This window comes from Schistocerca piceifrons, chromosome X, assembly GCF_021461385.2.
Source record: "Schistocerca piceifrons isolate TAMUIC-IGC-003096 chromosome X, iqSchPice1.1, whole genome shotgun sequence".
Lineage (NCBI taxonomy): Eukaryota > Metazoa > Arthropoda > Insecta > Orthoptera > Acrididae > Schistocerca > Schistocerca piceifrons.
In genome coordinates this window covers 554,634,762-554,650,137 of record NC_060149.1, presented here as the reverse complement: position 1 = coordinate 554,650,137, position 15,376 = coordinate 554,634,762, and the positions used below count along the sequence as shown (strand labels likewise).

At 36.9% G+C, this 15,376-nt stretch overlaps 1 protein-coding gene across 2 annotated transcripts in view; it reads left to right on the top strand.

The window, feature by feature from the left end:
• The first annotated feature begins 705 nt into the window (after window positions 1–705).
• LOC124721911 overlaps window positions 706–15,376 on the top strand; it is a 70,280-nt gene continuing 55,609 nt past the window's right edge. The window contains exons 1-3 of one of the 2 annotated variants that reach the window (XM_047247065.1): window positions 706–974; window positions 6,678–6,929; window positions 7,107–7,336. In XM_047247065.1, coding sequence (XP_047103021.1) covers window positions 6,716–6,929; window positions 7,107–7,336 — 444 coding nt within the window. In that variant the 5' untranslated portion in view covers window positions 706–974; window positions 6,678–6,715. Of the gene's footprint in view, window positions 975–5,731; window positions 5,854–6,677; window positions 6,930–7,106; window positions 7,337–15,376 lie in introns of those variants that run through there. The other variant, XM_047247066.1, reaches the window with a different exon arrangement.

Sequence of the window (15,376 nt, the reverse complement as noted above, 5' to 3'; positions counted from 1 at the left end):
GAGAACTACAGTTGTTTCTGACATTATTTGCTACATGGGAAAAAACAATGGATAAGACAAAAAGACTATATGCATTCACTTAGAAATATTGTTTAATTTGTTTCTGTGTATATATTATCACCATCAAATGAATCTCAATGTTTTGAAATGTTGTTTCACTTCTCAGCAGTTCATCATACTAAATTGATAAAGAACTTCCATTATGAAGTTTGCTTTGGCAATTTAAAATTAAGAAACTTTGTTATTGCTAGTATTATACTATGTTCTGATTTTTATATCACAAGTGGTATCTCTTAATCAAACTTTCACCGTTCGGTTCTGGGTCAAGCAATAATGTGAACACAACATTTGACGGTGGCGTTACCTGATATTCAGTTGAAGTTTCGTTGATATCTTGTATGAATCTGCCTTACGAAGACCGAAAGGTATGAAATCGTCTATTACAATATGAGTGAGCGAGGCGAAAATGGGTTAAGTTCATATCCAAGCAGACGACCATATCCTTTCTTCATCATTGTCGACATCTAACCTTGTTTCTTTAACAATCTTGATCTTGACGTCCGGTACCGTTCCCTCGAGGGCCTGTGTGAATGTCGCTTTTCAAATGCATTGTAGAATGTTGTGACGTTCAATTCCGGTGTGCATCGATCTTAATTGAAACTGAACTCGTAGTCGAATGATGCAAGTTCAGTCTCGCAAGACCTGTGGACTATCTTCCAATACAAATTCGTGGCGAGATGTTCAAATGTCCTGTTGTTGAAGTGTGGAGGTGTGGAATTAGTGGGAATATGTTAGTGAACGCTATGGATCAGCTTGTATTGTGAAAATGAGAGGACCCAACTGAGGTGCAAAATTCATGCGTCTACAAGCCGCGGCGACTAAATAATGCCATTACGTTGTTGCTAATATGTCAGTTCGTATTCGATGTGATTTCGGCTTGCCAGTGCACAAGTGTAGCAGAATAAAACGAGCAGGTACACGAGAGTCTCATAAGCGTTTCACGCACTGGAGAAAAAATAATGTTCGATAACATGATGCCCATTGGTAGTTAGCGTGAAACATATGTACTAAAAATTATTTCACTTTTACCCAGTGTATTTCAGTTCATGTTTAATATATTCTGCGTAAACGATTTGTGTTTCATTTAAAAGTTCCCCGTTCCCCACCAAGTGCCATAGAAAAACGGTATCCCGAATTTTTGTTTTTGTTAATGATAATGTTTTGTTTGGTGTGTCAGCCAATAAATGAGAACAGTTGATAATTGTTGTCGCGTGTGTTTTCAAAAGTTGTGTAGAACAAGCCATTTGCATCGTTGTGCAGATTAGGATGTGAAGGTTCAAGAAAAGCAATATTACCGGTAACATTCGAAAATTATTGCCGTTTGTTGCAGGTCGATAGGAAATAGAGCTAAATTGAACGTTAAAAAGTTGAGGGATCCCACCTTCCTTTAGCTACTGTTTGCCATTTCATAAATGTAGGTTGTGCTATAAAGCCCATACTGTTTATTTCTGGAAAGAACTTACCCTTGTATGCACTGTCAGTGTTTAAATTTAGTGATACACGCCCTTCCCAAGAAACAACTTTATTTTTGAACTACGAATTTCCAGTACAGCCTTTGTTGTTTGAGCTTCGTAGCACCAGAACATAGTTAGATAAATTATTTCTCATGTAGGAATATTATGGAGGGTGATCACTTTTTTGAGAGAGTGTTCTGGTTGCTTACCATTCTACTGAATATGGAATTATGGCCTCTAGGCAATAAGAATATTCCCAGAAATCCATATTGCTTACTCCTCCACAGCAAAAGTGGCACAAGTTATAGTTATGAATGTAGTTACTTTGATGTGGTACAATACTTTGTTGAATTTAATCAACACACCTGCAAGCGAAGTTTTGATTGTGTTGACGCAGAAAGCCTGAGGTGTAGGTTTGGTTGGAAAGTGACTATTGGGTTGAAAGGTTGCAAAGCCAATGAGTGTGAATGTGAAATAGTTTGTGGTAAGAGGCTGGAATGTAGCTGTGTCTGATGACTGTTTTCATCCCATGTTTAATACACATTTCTATATCTAGCTAAGTTTTTTCATTTATAAAAACTAAAATTGAACTGTAAATTCAGAAAACCTGTATTAGAGAGTAGTGTCTTCGTTTTTGATATATATTATGTATGTCATACATAGATTATGAACAATGAATAGGGGAAGGGGGGCATGGTGTAAATTTTACAAGCATTTCAGAAAAGAATTTGTATTGTTCAACAGACTGGAATATGGAGATGGAAGCAGCAGTGTGACATGTTTTTCTTTGCAAAAAGCATTTGATGCTTATCCGCTCACTTTGTCATGTGAGTTGTTGTTACTAGAAGCCTGCTCAGATGTGCAATTTAACTGAAGATTTGAAGCAGGGTGATGGAGCAGTTAAATTACTGGACTCGGATGTTCGTCTAGAATGACAAATTGCACATGCATTTTTTTAAGCCCCCTTCCTTTATACCTTCTCTGACCATTTTGATATAGAGTTCATGTAGTTTCTGTAAATCAGTTCAAGCAAATGCTAAGATGAATCTTCAAAGGCTTGCAGCTGGATCCTTCCTTGAACACCATGAGCTAACACTCAACATCTAATAATCTTGAGGCAAGCAGTTTTTTAGTATGCAACCTTTCATTTTCACAAGGGATTTTTGTTAGCTAAATCCCAGTTTGTAGATAGACTTGGGAAATTGCCACTGGAAAACAACATAACATTGGGTTTATCTTGAGAAAGCAACAGCAGAAATTATCACTCTAATATTACATTTAAGCTATAGCATTCTTCTATGGGTAATTATCCAGGGACTAGGAAAATTTTTATTTGGCAGAAAAAAAGCCATCAGGATTATCTCCGGGGTTACCAAAAATATCATAACATAAGGGCCTTATTTCAAAAATTTACAGATAATGAAAATCACATCTCTATTTATGTGTAGCTGCCTTTTGTACATTAAAGTAAACGTTAGACATCACATATATAATCATAATGCCAATCAAGCATTAAAGGTAGAAATACCTACACCTCAACTTAAAAAACACAAGGCAGTTGCAAATGCATAGGAATAAAGCAAACACACATTACGGGCGCAGAAACATGCTGGCGCTCATATCTCTAAAAAAAATTAGACCTAAAAATGGTTGAAAGACAGGGCTTCCTACACTCTTAAAGAATCTTAAAACTCTTCAAAAGTAGACATAATTTACTAAATAACTTGTAATACTGTTCGTTGCTACCTTCTTTATTTTCTTTTTTCTCTCCTGTGGGATCTTGTATCAGATCTATAACAAACATGCAATTAGTTAAATAATGTTCAGCTCTCATTTCACGTTTAACCACCTTAGGAATTTTTGTGTATGTCTTCTATTCTTTTATTATGTGAAACTTCATAGGTAACTTGTGTGTTTAATTCCACATTTAACTATTAAACATGTGGAGGAATCTCTTGTGTATCACACATGTTGTATCATGTATGTTCTTTTATTGTGTACTTTCATTGTATGTTGTACCAGTATCATGGTGTGTCTTTAACATGTCAATCATACTTTATAATACCTCTTGTACATTACTCATGACAGTATTGTTTGTGTGCCAGTGCTTAAAGATGAATATGTAAGTAAACAAACAAACATGTAGTGCACAAAATACACAAACAACATATATCCAGACGCATGTAAAAAATAAAAAAAATCATCTGTACCAAACCAATAAAACATGACGTCGCACTTCAAAGAGTATACCATTGACATGCATTGGGCACTGATTTCAAGTTTTTCTGTTTGTAAAAAATGCCTCCTAACTTAGCCTAAAGTAATTTACTACATTTCACGGTGCAAAGAGGGGGGGGGGGGGGGAACAAATGAGTCTGGATCCATACGATTATCTTGACAAATTATTGCCTTTAATATCTGCATGTACATATTGCAAATGTCTGCAGATAGTGATATGTAGTAAGGTGTAGTCTCTTTCAAGAAAAGTTTATGTACTAAGGTGGTTTGTTAAGCCTGGTAAATTTCGCTGAAACAACATAATGTTTTTGTTGTGCTTTCATGGTTGGTAAGCTTGATTATTGCAAGGATCATGTCAAGTGTTTCAGCAGTGTATGGTTCATTGTTGAATGCTGTCCAAATTGGTCAATGAGTTGACTGCAATTGAAAATAAAGAAAACAGTTTTGTGCTGTTACTAAACATTTTTATTTTAAGAGTTGGACTGCTGCATGAATCTAAACAGAATTGGATGAAGTTCATTCAAACAATGCACCATCATTGAACACTGTTTACTTTGGGATTAATTACTTTAATCTTGGTCAGACACGCACCAAAGGTGAAGCTGCTCTGCCCATCCAACTGAAGTCACCACAAAGGAAACCAGTGACAAAATCAATGATACAGTAGTGCAAGGTCACCAAATAAAACTTCATGAGATTTCTGGGGACTGTAGGCATTGCAACTAGTAAGTGCATAGTATACTGTACAGAGAACTGGCTACGAAGAAGCCGTGTGCAAGGTGGGTGTCGCAGCTGTTCACAGTTGACCAATAGTGCATCTGGTACAACATTTCAGCACATTGTCTGGTGATGTTTAATCGCAATCTGCAAGACCTTTTGTGTTGATTTGTGACTGTTGATGTACCCTGGATTCATCATTACATATAAGTCAAAACTATGGACAAAGCCTTCTAAAAAAAAAATGCCATTTTGTCCAGCTGTGATGGCCACTGTGGATTGTTTCTTTTTTCCCAAAGAAATACTCATCATAGAGTACTTGGAGAAAGGCAGAATCATAACTAGACCCTATTGTGCTTCATTGTTGGATTGTCTGAAACCTGCATCTTTCACCAGGATAATGCACCATCTCACACATTGCGACAGTGCATGAATTTGTCTTTGAATTGGTTCCTCATCCACCCTGTTCACCAGACTTAGCCTCACGTTACTTCTTCCTGTTGCCTGAGTTGAAGCTTTAGCTTGCTGGGAAGAAATTTTCATCAAATGAAGAAGTGATAGTTGCAGTTGACGGGTGTTTTGCAGAGTTTGACAGAACCTACTTTTCCAATGGGGTGGAAAAGCTGCAGGATCACTGGACAAGAGTATATCCATCAAAGGAGACTGTAGAGAAGTAAGGTGAATTGTTTACAAAACAAACATTTTTTACCAGACTTATCGAACCACCCTTGTATTCTACAAAGAATGCGGCAGATTAGTTGGTGCAGGTACTGGCAAATTATTGTAGGTCTAAGTGTATTACAATTGATGTATCACACATAAAAGGGGGAAATCTTATTTCTCTTTTAAACAACGGTGTGAATCTCATGCACAGGTAGAAGACATACAGTGTATTTCTGGTATTTCATGCTGGAGACCAACTTCTTTTGATGTTTTTCTTGCCAGACTTGAGACCAGTCATTGGAAGACCTATTTTGACTGACAAAAATATTTCCGAACGACAGCTATGTTTGTCAATTTGTTTACTAAACTAGAAAATGTCATTGGCTGCAAATGTTGTGTATTTCTTCTATGATGTTGAACTGTGTGTCAGCAGCTACTACTCACAGTAATTTCAGCAACATCAGTTACATTAGTGCTTTTGCCAAATAAAAATGGAAATAAAAAACAAATCTTCATTCCTGTCCCTTAGTTCTTCTTCCACAGAATTTGCTGTTTCAGCAGTACATCTACAGCAAACTGTTCTTTCTGGAAGAGGAACCATTTTGAAGAGAGAAATTTCTGCTGGAATAGAATTCTTGTGACATTCACAAAACGTTCTTTTACAAATTCTCTACCGTTGAAAGGACACACCGCTTTTGCTATTCCAAGAGTTATTTGACAGGTTAGCTCCATCACAACTTCATTGTGTACCACAAGATTTTTCTTACTCTAAATATCTTGTGACTAATAGTAATTAAAAAATTGATATACGTATTTATAGGAACACTTACTTCTTTCTTTGTTATGGCTTAGCTCAGAATTTCACTTTACTGTCTTCAGTATTCATATTGATGACTAATTTCATATGAAGCAGTTGGAAATGTCACTTCTCATAATACTTGTTCAAGGATTTATTAGATTCTTGATAGTCTTAACTATTACTGACCCATTTTCTTCCCACTAACTTTTTTGTTATTACCAAAAATGAAAACTTAATGGAAACAATACTAATGATGCAAGGTCAACACACTGTGCTGTTGTATTCATGATAGTTTGGAAGAATTGATGCTTGAAGTCTTACAGTGGGTGGAGAGGGGTTAACACTAGCTGACTGTGGGAACGTGTTGAAGCTGTGCTGTCCCTGTGTCTGTAGTACTGTTCCATTTGTCCATCCCTGATTTATTATGTAACTGATTACCCAGTCACAGTTACCTGAACTGTCTGGGTAAATACTTTTCACAAAACATTGTTACACTATGACTGAAATAAAAGTTTGTTTCTACATGCTCGATTTACTGTGTAAGTGTGATAAATTGGCATTTGTGTCACATTTTATACCAAAATTGTTTAAATTTTGAGTATTTTGACTACATTCATATCTTAATATGTCAGGGTGCCAATAACAACACTGTTGAATAGCCTAAATAAACCAACCAAATTATGTTTAACACTTTTTTACTACCATATGAGGTTATGAGGCTTTTAATATGATACTTTTCTTTGCAGGTCATGTGCTGAAAGATTGATCTCCCACTGGTTTCAAAATGCCTTTCAGAAATCGTGAAATTTTTCAGCTTGGATTGCTATTTCTGTGTGTTCCTGTTCAGTACCTGTTTTCCTCATATTTAAGCAGTACAACAGGTAGAACACAAGCATTATTTGATATTATCAATGACTTTAAAGAAGTAACTGATTTACTGTTCAGTGCAGGAGCTTGGAAACAACGATGGGATGGTCTTGTTTCATCTCTTGTCCAAGGTATATCTCATGATTTACATGTATGTGAATGTAATTCTTTGCCCTGTGAAAATAACTGATATTACACATTTAGAAAAATAAAAATGCCACATAATAGTAAACAGGGAAGTGACAAGAGCAGCACACTACAATAATTTTGTTTTCTTGTTTGTAAAAAAAAAAATATTTTTATTCCAGTTTATTTTCCGGAACTGAGCAGTTATACAAGAAGCTATGTCTACAATGAACACAATACATCCCCTGCAGTTGAAGTTATGCGGTATGATAGAAATGCGGGTTACTTTGGGATGGGCACGGAAATAAGATATGAGCGCCCTTCACATTTAAGATACAGGATTGGACAAGTTGTTCGTCATCAAAAGAGAGGTTATAGGGCTGTGATTGTAGGATGGGATCTTATTGCAAAGGTAAGAGAGAGACAGAGAGGTTGTAGATGTAGGTTGTGATTTGGCAATACTTTGACAGTTTGTTGACTAGTTTAGTTTATAAATATGCCTTGCAAGGTAACAAGTAAGATGTTAACTCTTTGATTACACAATACTTTGAAATAAATTTTGCTGGGAGTTCATTTCACATACATTAGTATTCATATAGCATAATCGTAGTAACTAGTGTGCCATGATATTTTATGTAGTTTGGTTTGCTCTCAGAAACTGGGATGGGGAAAAAGCCAATACGGAAATGCCAGATTCCACAGTCTCATTTGAAATGTGACTTAATCAAGATGGCAAACACATCTATTTGCAGCATCAACAGTATGGCAACCATAACATGTCTAGAGAAACCTATGAATGGCTATAATGTGCATTACACCTGCTTCAGTTTTTCACTTAACAGTAACAGAATGACACAGTTGTTAGGTTTAATGAGATAATTACATAATAGTAAATCCAAAACGCCATCACATCACCGTAACATATGTTACATACGCAGCATTTGAGTCATGTAATGCTATCATAAACAAGATAATTAATTGCAGAACATAAGTTCAAATGTGGTAGTTTTTCATCAGTGCAGAAGATAATAGTTATGCACTGGTCAAGCTCAAGTAAATATGCCACTAGACTTTATTTCTCACATGTCTCTAGTATTTTCTCATTAATCCCATGTGTGGTACAGTTTATCTCAATAAATTTAACAGCTGCCTCATTCTAGTACTGTTAGGTGAAAACTGGAGCAAATTTAATGCCCATTATAGCCATACAGCCCTTGAAAGTGGAGTTGTAGCTCTGAATCACATTGGACACCAATTAAAAAATATCAGTTTGTGATTGATGATGAAATATTCTTAACTAATAATCTCTTACCTAGAAGTTAGTCACTGACCTACAACTTAATATCTATTAATAATGTAGCAGAACTCTTATCAAAACCGAATGAGACCAAAATAAGTACAACACACTCCATGATATCTTCACCTTCGACAGACCATGTAACTGGAGAAATATTATTGTAGACGTCATATTGTTGCCTGTAGCAGCAACCGATGAACCACTAGTAATTTTCTTGTAAGATCCGTACATAGTACCAAAAAAAGAAAAGCATCTTTCAAACTATTAACGACACAGTGTACTAACAATTTCAAAACCAAAAACAAATCAGTAAACAATAATTAAAAACATGAAACAAACATAATATCAAGGCAACCGAAACAAACTTCCAAAACATCAAGTAACACACAACACTTAAGTCCAGTGCCACACAAACATCACTCACAAATAATTCAGCAACATAAGCATCCCACACTATAATGTGCAACCACTTACTCCAACATGCCATCTGCAAACACAGTCTATTTCAAACATGCTGTGCTCAATGATGTCACACAACAGAACACTGTTACATCACAGATCAAAGCAGACATATGGAGACAGACATTTCCATTGACACAGTTAAACTTTAATATTTACCAATCATCATTCTCAATTACACTAAACCAACAGGTAAGTTAGATGACCAGTTTTAAGATGTGTTTGCAATGTTTTTTACTAAGTGAAGAAAATACAAAAAAATTAAAATTTTATTCGGAGAGCAATTTTGAAACTCGGTTTGCTTATTATTAATTTTAATATCCAAAACTGATAGCAGTTGAGTAGTGGGGTGGGGAGCGACATGGGTAAATGAGCTACTTTCATTTCTTGTGTGATAGTACTGTGAATTATCTACAGTATGTTGATGTGAACAGGAGTACGAGAATTCAGAAAAAGACTTAAAACACTCTGCACCACACTCATACCTACAAATGTTGCATTTTGTTACAAAATTAAGATTGTCACTATACATTTACATGTATATTCCACAAACTATATTATTGTCTTAGGAGGAGACTACTGGAAGCAAGTGTCATTCGTCATTCTTCTTGTTCTGTTTACAAGTGATACACTAAAAAACCATTTCCTGCTCTCCTCCATGTATATGTGATCATTCTGTTCCTTTACTGTATGTGAGTAGTACCTTATTCATTTGCAAAGGTTGAGAAGCAGCCCTTAATCGATCAAGCCAGTGTTTTCTGAGTCTGCCGAACATACTGATCATAATTTGAATGGTTGGTTGGTAAATGAATGTGTAGATTTTATTTGAATTGTTCTAGCACAAAGTTAGTTAATGTTTCAGTAATTATTGTGAATAATTTAATATGCAATTTCCTCGTAGTGTATTGTGCGCTGAAAATGGTCTTGGATTGTTGCACTACAGTCCTTGTACTAATACGATTTCTCCTATCTTTTACTGAATTGTATCGTAATACCCACATCTTTGCAGACTTATTCTTCTTTTCTCTGAGTGTAATCCTTTCAGTGAAAGTACCTGTTGTTAGATCTACATCTACATGACTACTCTGCAATTCATATTTAAGTGCTTGGCAGAGGGTTCATTGAACCACAATCATACTATATCTCTACCATTCCACGCCCGAACAGCGCGGGGGAAAAACGAACACCTAAACTTTTCTGTTCGAGCTCTGATTTCTCTTATTTTATTTTGATGATCATTCCTAGCTATGTAGGTTGGGCTCAACAAAATATTTTCGCATTTGGGAGAGAAAGTTGGTGACTGAAATTTCGTAAATTGATCTCGTCGCAACGAAAAAAGTCTTTGCTGTAGTGACTTCCATCCCAATTCGCGTATCGTATCTGCCACACTCTCTCCCCTATTACGTGATAATACAAAACGAGCTGCCCTTTTTTGCACCCTTTCGATGTCCTCCTCCAATCCCACCTGGTAAGGATTCCACACTGCGCAGCAATATTCCAACAGAGGACGAACGAGTGTAGTGTAAGCTGTCTCTTTAGTGGACTTTGTTGCATCTTCTAAGTGTCCTGCCAATGAAACGCAACCTTTGGCTCGCCTTCCCCACAATATTATCTATATGGTCTTTTCAACTGAAGTTATTCGTAATTTTAACACCCAGGTACTTGGTTGAATTGACAGCCTTGAGAATTGTATTATTTATCGAGTAATCGAATTCCAACGGATTTCTTTTGGAACTCATGTGGATCACCTCACACTTTTCGTTATTTAGCGTCAACTGCCACCTGCCACACCATACAGTAATCTTTTCTAAATCGCTTTGCAACTGATACTGGTCTTCGAATGACCTTACTAGATTGTAAATTACAGCATCATCTGCGAACAACCTAAGAGAACTGCTCAGATTGTCACCCAGGTCATTTATATAGATCAGGAACAGCAGAGGTCCCAGGACGCTTCCCTGGGGAACACCTGATATCACTTCAGTTTTACTCGATGATTTGCCGTCTATTACTATGAACTGCGACATTCCTGACAGGGAATCATGAATCCAGTCACACAACTGAGACGATACCCCATAGGCCCGCAGCTTGATTAGAAGTCGCTTGTGAGGAACGGTGTCAAAAGCTTTCCGGAAATCTAGAAATATGGAATCAACTTGAGATCCCCTGTCGATAGCGGCCATTACTTCGTGCGAATAAAGAGCTGCGTTGCACAAGAACGATGTTTTCTGAAACCATGCTGATTACGTATCAATAGATCATTCCCTTCGAGGTGATTCATAATGTTTGAATACAGTATATGCTCCAAAACCCTACTGCAAACCGATGTCAATGATATAGGTCTGTAGTTCGATGGATTACTCCTACTACCCTTCTTAAACACTGGTGCGACCTGCGCAATTTTCCAGTCTGTAGGTACAGATCTATCGGTGAGCAAGCGGTTGTATATGATTGCTAAGTAGGGAGCTATTGTATCAGCGTAATCTGAAAGGAACCTAATTGGTATACAATCTGGACCTGAGGACTTGCCCGTATCAAGCGATTTGAGTTGCTTCACAACCCCTAAGGTATCTACTTGTAAGAAACTCACGCTAGCAGTTGTTCGTGTTTCAAATTCTGGAATATTCCATTCGTCTTCCCTGGTGAAGGAATTTCGGAAAACTGCGTTCAATAACTCCGCTTTAGCGGCACAGTCGTTGGTAACAGTACCATCGGCACTGCGTAGCGAGGGTATTGACTGTGTCTTGCCGCTTGTGTACTTTACATACGGCCAGAATTCCTTCGGATTTTCTACCAAATTTCGAGACAATGTTTCATTGTGGAACCTATTAAAGGCATCTCGCATTAAAGTCCGAGCCAAATTTCGCGCGTCTGTAAATTTTAGCCAATCTTCGGGATTTCGCGTTCTTCTGAACTTCGCATGCTTTTTCCGTTGCCTCTGCAACAGCGTTCGAACCTGTTTTGTGTACCAGGGGGGATCAGTTCCATCTCTTACCAATTTATGAGGTATGAATCTCTCAATTGCTGTTGCTACTGTATCTTTGAATTTGAGCCACATCTCGTCTACATTTGCATAGTCAGTTCGGAAGGAATGTAGATTGTCTCTTAGGAAGGCTTCTAGTGACACTTTATCCGCTTTTTTAAATAAAATTATTTTGCGTTTGTTTCTGGTTGATTTGGAAGAAACGGTATTGAGCCTAGCTACAACGACCTTGTGATCACTAATCCCTGTATCAGTCGTGATGCTCTCTATTAGCTCAGGATTGTTTGTGGCTAAGAGGTCAAGTGTGTTTTCGCAACCATTTACAATTCGCGTGGGTTCGTGGACTAACTGCTCAAAACAATTTTCAGAGAAAGCATTTAGGACAATCTCGGAAGATGTTTTCTGCCTACCACCGGTTTTGAACAAGTATTTTTGCCAACATATCGAGGGAAGGTTGAAGTCCTCACCAACCATAACCCTATGAGTGGGGTATTTATTTGTTACGAGACTCTCTGAACTGTTCAGCAACTATATCATCGAAGTCTGGGGGTTGGTAGAAGGAGCCAATTATTAACTTAGTTCGGCTGTTAAGTATAACCTCCACCCTACCAATTCACACGGAGTATCTACTTGGACTTCACTACAAGATAAACCACTACTTACAGACACAAGCACTCCACCACCAATTCTGCCTAATCTATGTTTCCAGAACACCGTCTGAGACTTCGTAAAAAATTCTGCAGAACTTATTTCAGGCTTTAGCCAGCTTTCTGTACCTATAACGATTTCAGCTTCTGTGCTTTCTATTAGCGCTTGAAGCTCAGGGACTTTCCCAGCACAACTACAACAATTTACAACTACAATTCCGACTGTTCCTTGATCCAAGCACGTCCTGTATTTGCTATGCACACTTTGAGACTGCAGCCCACCCCGTACTGTCCCGAGGCCTTCTAACCTAAAAAACCGCCCAGTCCACTCCACACAGCCTCCGCTACCCGTGTAGCCGCCAGCTGAGTGTAGTGAACTCCTGACCTATTCAGCGGAACCCGAAACCCCACCACCCTATGGCGCAAGTCAAGGAATCTGCAGCCAACACGGTCGCAAAACCACCTGAGCCTCTGATTCAGACCCTCCACCCGGCTCTGCACCAAAGGTCCGCAGTCGGTTCTGTCAACGAACAAGTATTCAAGTATAGGTGATTCTGGAAGCAATTCTCATCAAGGTGAAGCATAAGTCTTCTTGTACATTTTCAAACACCTGTGTTACCAGAAGCAACTGGAAATGTGGACAATATTATTTTTTATATTGTTACTTTCTGGGAAAACAGTAAATGCTATATACATTATATGTTTGTTTGCATGGCCGTCTTAGCAGCTGCTGCTACAATAAATTATTATTGTTTTTTTTTCCATTGTAAGCTTTCTGCAAGTAGAATATTTTTCACCAGACACTTTTTGCTATTTATTTATAAAGAACTTTCTGTGGCCCCATTGTGGAAACATGGATACATAATTTGTCTCTACATTTTGTTTGTTTGTGTGTGTGTGTGTGTGTGTGTGTGTGTGTGTGTGTGTGTGTGTGTGTGTTTCTTTTTTTATGATTTTCATGCCTGTAACCATCACATGTATTACATTTTTATTGGTATATTCTCTGCATGTATTTGTGGTTGAATGTCATTATATACCATCTTTTGCTTTCTCACTCTGTGTTTGTGTGACTCTGAGTAATTTGGCGTCTGGTGTATTGTTATATCTGTTGTGAGTTTTGTTATGTCTTGAATACATATGTGTTTTTCTTAACGATTATGGCAGTTTCCAAGAAATTTTAACTGGCTGTTTCGTCCATTTTGTGTTGTAAAATTAATCTTACTACTAACAGAATTTAAGTCTGCTTGTAATTGGTCACTTTTACTGTTTGGGCCATTTATCAGGCACAGGATGTTATACCTTTTCGGCAGTACTTTGCTAAATTTGACTTGTTCTACATGTCTTGAATTTATAAATACCAAAATGTGTGGGCTCATTATGTATCCATATTTCCAAAATGAACACAGCAGATGTTTTATAAATAAAAAGCAAAACGTATCTGGTGAAAAATACTCTTTACTTGCAGTAAGCTTAAGATAGAAAAATCAGTATTAACTGATTATATCAGCTATTTCACGAGATGGCCATGCGAACAAATATGTTGTGGATGCCATTCGAGGCATTTTCAAGTGATCTCTACATGAAGTTTAGAAGGATAAATCTCAACCTACATAAAACTGCCTAGCATATAAAGTTTAACAGCATTTGCAAATCAAATAATATTATACCTAAATACATTAATGTACTGGTTAAAAACAGCTATACCAGTACACAAATACATAACAAATAGCTCGAAAAGTTTGGCTGAACAACTAAGCTTAAATCTCTTTATGCCAAAAACCAGTACCTTAAAAAACCACTACCTGAATGGGAATCTGCACAAGGCAAATCTTAATCTTACAAAAGTTTGAGTAATACTGCTTTTAACTCCAACTTGTTAGTACGGTTGAAAGTCAGACATATACAGTGATAGAAAAGTTAGAAATAATAAAAAACACAAAAGAAATACAGCATTTTTGAAAGCTGAAAAAAAAACACCTAACACAGCAACAAATAATATCCAATATAATTATATACATCACTTCTATCCGAGACTGGTAAATCTTATTGACACTGTGTTATATTCTAAAGAAACAAAACAGCTCAAAAAAAGGTCACAAGCACAATATCAGTACACAGATAGATGATAACTGCATTGAGAAACTTGTAGCTCAGTTGGAAAACATTCACATACAGCAAAATATAAATAAAATGAGTGAGTAACTTTGGTCTAACAAAAGCTAGTAAGCAATAAAATCAAAAGCATAATGCAGTTGAAAATAAACACTGGAAACCAAATTAATACACTCCATAACACTGACAAAACACAAAAAGGAACTACAGAAACATACCACAATCATTACCAAAGCAGTTAAAGGAAACACAGTGTACACAGAAGTTCATCACCAAATATAAAATTACGAAATTAAAATTAGATCCAACTATAGATTCCAGAAAAAGTTGCGAAACACACTGAAAGGCATAGAAGACACAGAAGAAGAAAATGAAAAAAGAAAACTGTTGTAAATAAATACCAGTGCACAGCCCCAGTCAGACCTAGTACAGACTGTAGAAGTGGTCCCACATACCCACTTGTGAGATACGTTTTGAAAGTGTTTTCTCAGAATTGCAAATTACAAGAGGATAGAACTACAAGAAGCGCTACACAATTGAGTCAGTACATGAGACATACAGACGGAACCGCCCTCCTTTCCTTTGATGTAGAGAACATGTATTCTATTATACCAGTAATACACAATAAATTTTATAGAAGAAAATCTTAAGATACACAGTAAACATCCACGTGAATACATTGAAGAAATAGTCAAGCTGATAGAGACAGAAAAAGAATTATTTCCAGCTCAATAATGAATTCTATTTGCAAATTAAAGGATTAACCAATGGAATCGGCAGTGTCTGAACCATACCAAACATAGTATGAACCTGTAGAACTGCTGATATTGAACAAAATAGTCCCAAAAAGGTATTACATCCTGTGCTGGATTATATATGTGCATGATATACTGTTCCTGATAGATGAACCAAGCAGTAAAATTGACCAACTACATGCAGACTTTAATTCTGTTC